General features: G+C 31.1%; 1 protein-coding gene across 3 annotated transcripts in view; it reads left to right on the forward strand.

Annotated features, from left to right (window-relative positions):
• Nucleotides 1-3678, forward strand: part of RhoGAP71E (Rho GTPase activating protein at 71E) — a 75446-nt gene extending 71768 nt beyond the window's left edge. For all 3 annotated transcript variants that reach the window (XM_089246709.1, XM_089246710.1, XM_089246708.1), the window contains one exon: nt 189-3678. In XM_089246709.1, coding sequence (XP_089102835.1) covers nt 189-614 — 426 coding nt within the window. In that variant the 3' untranslated portion in view covers nt 615-3678. The remainder of the gene's footprint in view (nt 1-188) is intronic.
• The last annotated feature ends 2322 nt before the right edge of the window (nt 3679-6000 follow it).

The raw sequence follows: 6000 nt of genomic DNA on the forward strand, positions 1-6000 counted from the left end.
TGTTTGTAAGACACACACACACACACTCACTCTCTCTCTCTCTCTCTCTTTTCTTCTTAAATAAAAATCTATTTTTTGCCCTTTAAATCACCTATTTTCTTGTTTATACATATATTTTGTGTGTTCCACTTGTGATTACATTTGTTAGATAGTGCTCTTGTCATTTAGCTTTATTTGTTTCATTACAGCTTGCAAAACTTGAAAACTCAACATGTTCGTCATCGGCTACTTCTTCAAAATCATCTAGTTCCACGTTAGTTGCTTCTTCAGGTAGTGGAGACAAGCAAGGACTAAAAAGAACCTTAAGTAAGGAAAAGCGGCTGGTCCGCCGTTCCTCCAGCAAAAATAAACGGGACAAAGAAAATGGCAGCTCATGCATAGTTAAACCTTCTGGATGTGTCAATCTTACTGGTTCAACTTCATTTGAACCATTTCATGAGAGCAAAATGTCACTCTGTGCTGCTAATGCTGCTGTACCTTCCAAGAGCTCTTTAGAGCATACTAATGAAGAGCTTCCTGTAACCCCTAACGCACATGGCTTGAGGGATGAAGATTGCACAGAGATTGACGTAAAAAAATTTCATGTTACCTTGACATATAAACCCCGCATATAATAAACTTTGATAATTATTGTGTATCATTTCCATTTGTGAATATGTGAAAATGAATTACGTAACATCTGTATGTGTCCCATAAAATCTTCCTATGAAATTTTTGTCTTATAGGTTAGATATTTTTCAGTCAAGATTTAATGTCATTTGCAGATGCTACAAGCATTGATTATTGTTGATACAAATTCTAACAAAAAGTAAAAAGTTTTTTTTTGTATAAATTTTGTGGGTGTATATGTGTTCAGCAGTTTCCTACATATGTATTGCAATATAGTCATTTACATGCATAAATTGCTGCATAAAATGGTTTCATTCCTGCCTTCAAAAGCTGTTTAAACCAAAAATTTTATATTTTATTTTTGTAAATACAAGTAGTGGAAGTTGTAAAAAAATTATTCTGTGAGGTTGCTTATATTTTTCTTCAAATCTCTGAAAGGCCCTGTTCATAAAATAATTCTATCTCATGTTAGTTTTAAATATATGTGCTCATCAGATTACTGTTTTAATATTTAAATTAAAATGTTTTAGTATTTAAATTAAAATGTTTTAATATTTGAATTAAAATGTTTTAATATTTAAATTAAAATGTTTTAATATTCAATTCAAATTTTAATATTCAATTTTACTTTCTTTTACATGTACCATAAATTCTGGAAATTAACTGCACTTATAAGAAAAATAACAGGTAAAAATATTTTTAGGGGAAATACTCCAAAACTTCAGGTTGATTAATTCAACATTAATCAATCTAAATTTTCAGTTTGATCACATAAACAAATCACTGAATAGAGCTGAATAATCTTCTAATAAAACTATTTCAGCAAATATATACAAGGTGGGCAAAAGTCCGTAGAAACTTTAAAAATTAATAAAAACCAGAAAAATAACTGAAATAAAAAACGGTTTGCAGGATTAGCATTGCTAGGTCATAGGAATTTTTTTAGGATGGGAAAAATAACTCAAAAAAAGCTGATAGGTGGTGCTGGTACGAGCGACTTCAGTGGAAATATGCAAATGAGACGGTCATAAGAACTTGTGCTCCTAATCCACAATCAGTTCATCATTGTAAATCGTATATGTGGACCTGCTGCACTCTGCCGTTGCTGGATTTGTGACTCGCCTGCAATGTGTTATCCCCTGTGGTGATGGTCATGTGGAACACATGCTGCTGTAATAAACGATTTGGAGGCATTCTGTTCGTTATTTGCATATCTTTTCTTTGACTTGTGTACATCAGCACCACCTATTGGCAGTTTTATGAGTTTTTTTTCCTGTCTTAAAAAAATTCCTGTGACATAATTCCAAAATTCCTTTCAGCTGACCACCACTGTGGTGATGGTGGGGTTCAAACCCGGGTCCTCATGATGAGAGTCCTCACTATGACCACTTGACCACCATAGCGGCTCATCTCACATACTGTATTTGTCAAACACTCATTTTTTGGGTGAATTATATTTTTACCCACTGTGACCTGCAGTCTTCTATTCCTGACATTGGAGATTTTTGAGCAAATTTAGCCTTTCAGCAACTTTACTTGCCTTTGACATTTTTTTGTGCTAAAACTGACATTTTTACTTGCCACAAACTATTTGCTGTAATTGGCAAATTTTACTTGCCTTTGACAATTTCCTTGGCTGTAATTTACATCTTTTCTGGCCTTTCACAATGTTTTTGGCTGTAATTGGCATTTTTACTTGCCTATGATAATTTTTTGGCTGCTATTCACACTGAATGTCGATATCAGTGATGTGTTACAAACAAAAGGCTAAATTTCTCCTGACCTAAAGCATTGATATGGTTTATTATAGGCTCTTTCGAAAGCTGGTACTTTGACTGATTGTAGCTATTAATCGGTGTTTCAGGAATTGGTGATAACAGATTTTGGCAACGATTCGAATTTGCACTTTGCCAATCTCCCAGTGCTTGCAGCTCACCAGTAAATCCAAACATTCTTATGGAAATGATGTCACCTTATTAGATTGTTTCTGTTCTTGTCTGTTCTTGTAGTTAGTTTGTGTGTAGGTCTTTCAAGAATTTCACAAATTCAGGTTTTTTCACATTAGATGCATTTTCCTTTTATTCATTCTAACTCGGAAACGGTAAGAGATAGGATAGAGTTTCTGCAGTGTTTTATGTTTCACTTGAGCTCATCTATTAACCCTTCTCCCTCCCATTTCATTTGGCAGATTAGGTGAAATTCACCCTGTATAGAATATAAAAGAGTACTTGATTGGTCTATTGAAATTTTCTAAAAATTTTTTTTACATCTTTCTACCCTGTATAGCAGAATAAGGTCTCAAATTGCAAAAGATTGTAGTTCCAAAAGACAAAGCCATACTTAATCCTTAAGACAAAACTTTAAACAAGTCATCAAATTTTTGCAAATAAATGAAAAAAATATTAAAAAAAATCAAAATAGAGCTACAAATATAGTAAAGCCTCTGTAAGTCGTCACTCCAGTTAAGTCAATTTTTCTTTGGACCTGTCTAGGCTTTCAATGTTATTAAACCCTCGTTTACTTGTCGCTAATTTCGGTTAACTTGAAAGTTTGAGAGAGAGGAACAGATGATTTCTATGGCTACCTTCAACAAAATAGCTTGATAACAGCATCACCATATGTTCAAATGGCAGGCTTGCGCACCAAAACAAAACAGCTAAAGTTACAAAAGTTACTCTGAGGAAGTTCATTTGCCGAAAATAAAAATGCTGAGGCATTTTTATTCAGGACCATGTGGAATCAAAACTTGGCCATATACACACACACAACCATTAGGAAGAAGACGGCTGAAGCTGTATATTCATACACATGCAGGACCACAAGTCAGTTAATAAAAATATTTAAATGAACTTTCAAAAATGTATTGTGCCACCTTGTTATTTATTATATACTATTCAAAGTTCTGGATTTCATAAATAAAAATGTGTATAGGTATATAACAGATCCTTAAGTATATAAAAGAGGTTTTATAAAGCAAACTATTTCATCAACTTGATAGTTTGGTTCAATCTTAAGGATTTATATGTGTATTGCTGCTACAGTATTCTTTTACATTCTGACTTATTTCAGTATTATTTAAAACCTAAAAATCTTTGTTATTCTGCTTTTTAACAACTAGATTAAGATTTTCAATTGACGGAATTTAAATCATGTGATATCAACTCCTGGCACTTATGAACTTAATTTTCTTCATTAAATTGTGTAGATAATTTCAATAGATAAATGTTATAAACATTGAAAACCACAATTAATTTCTTTTCTTCTATAATACTTGTTGAATTTCTATAACTCCATTTTGTGATAACTTGAAGTAATTTTAATCTCCTACATGTGTAACATATTTTCTACAAATCAGAGTTTGATAGCTCTAAATGGTATCAGTTGCTGGAAGACATTCCAGATATCAAAGTTTGACTGTACATAACAACTCTAGCCATCCTACGCCAGATTTTATAAGATCTTTCAAATATTATTTTAATATTTGAAGATATGCCAGATTTTCTCCAGACTTAGTTTTTCAATAATAAACCCAATAGAAGGAGCAAATAAAATAATTCTGATTTGATTCATGTTTTAACACACAATGGGTGCATTTTAAAAGAAAGGAATGGTTACTCAAAAATCAACCACATGATCTCACTTGCCTCAGGTCAATATCCATAGTGTGTTGGAATGTACACTAGAATTTTTAAATTTTCTTTACACTTCCATTTGGTACATTGTTCAAACACACTCGTGTTTTTAACAATGTTTTAAAATTATCTGATTGCTATTAACCCAGCAGTTTGCTCACATTAAAATTCAGATTCAAGGAATATGTGTGTGAGGTTTGTAAGATCCCAATATTCAGTTTAATTATAACATTGAAATACAGGGGAAAATGATTCCCTCCCCCGTTTAAAACCAACCTGCATAACTTATTTACCTACATAACTGTATACAGAATTTTCTTTATTTGAACTTCTTTTATCACTTTCTTCACTGATTTTGTAACCATAAAACTGAGTGTGTCATGGTCACTGAAAATTGTTTCATTTCATACCTTCATTGTCATCTTTGATAATTTCTACATCTAAACAATTTATTTCAGCAAAAATAACCTCTAACTTTGCATTTCGTCCTCATAGGGACCAATTATTGGTTCTGAAGCAAACTTGTGAGACATTTTGAAAATCATGTGAAAATATGCATGGATTTTACTAGATTTCAAATTATTTTCCATCTTGAAAAAATACACAAATGTAAAATAATTTTTTTCCAACTGCACTAAAAAGGTAGCAATCTTTTCTCAGCTTGGAAGAATTAAGCCTGAAGCCACATGGTTTGGAAGAATAACTTCATTCAATAAGTGCATGTGTGCAGTCAGGTTAATCATATACAGTGAAACCTGTTTTGAATGGAATCAAAAGATGATTACTGCTCATTGATGATTAGTGCTTTGATGTGCACCCTTAAAATGAAAATCTGTCTAAAAGATAATTTTTTTTTTATTTCTTGACATTCCATTTCATACAGGTTTGTTTGTAGCTCAATTTCTAGTGTCTTAGTATGGTTGCTACTTCAAGTTGGAATTTTGAGAATTCATTTATTTGTGTAACTTTACATTGGTACTACAAGGAGATGATAATAAGAATAATATATATATATATATATATATATATATATATATATATATATATATATTAATATCAAAATTAAGGCAGAAAATGTCCAAAATTTAACAAAACAATTGGTATATCCGCAAAAAAAGGTTATTAATCTTATATGCTTTTCATCACATTTTGATCTTTATATTTTTCATCAGATTTCAAATGCTTCATTCATGTTTTCATGTATGTGTGTCTTTAAAATTCTGTTTGTTATTCTGTTTTTCTTTCTTTTTTTGTGAAAAAAATATCAGTATTATAACTACATTAGAGTTTTCAGAGTAACTACTGCCAAGTTTCACTTGTTATCACTATGAACTTTTTTTTTCATATGTGCACCTATTTCACTGTGTTTAAACAGGAAAGGCAGCTCTTTTTCCAATATTGTTACTCTAGTTAAAATGGTAACTATTTTAAAATGTGTAATTTTTGTGGGTGTTTTTCCCTTTTAATTCTGTGCCAAAATAATTGATAGCTTTAGCCAATATCATATAAGTATCATAAATGATTAATTATAATATCTGACTTTCGCCCAAATGAAATGGGTATTGATGATTTTGAAATGTCATGAAAAAAATTGATATTTTAAAATTTCATTTGTATACTATATATTGTATTGGCATATATTTACATATCTTTTATATAAAATATTTTATTCCCATCTGTGTATGGATGTACAGTACATGGCTACATTTATTGCTTACAACTTTGAAGTTTTTATAGTAGTCACAAAAAGTGTAAAGGA

Source organism: Pholcus phalangioides, unplaced genomic scaffold, assembly GCF_987345545.1.
Source record: "Pholcus phalangioides strain wild (caught in Gottingen) unplaced genomic scaffold, Ppha-v1.0 ptg000017l_1, whole genome shotgun sequence".
Taxonomy (NCBI): Eukaryota; Metazoa; Arthropoda; class Arachnida; order Araneae; family Pholcidae; genus Pholcus; species Pholcus phalangioides.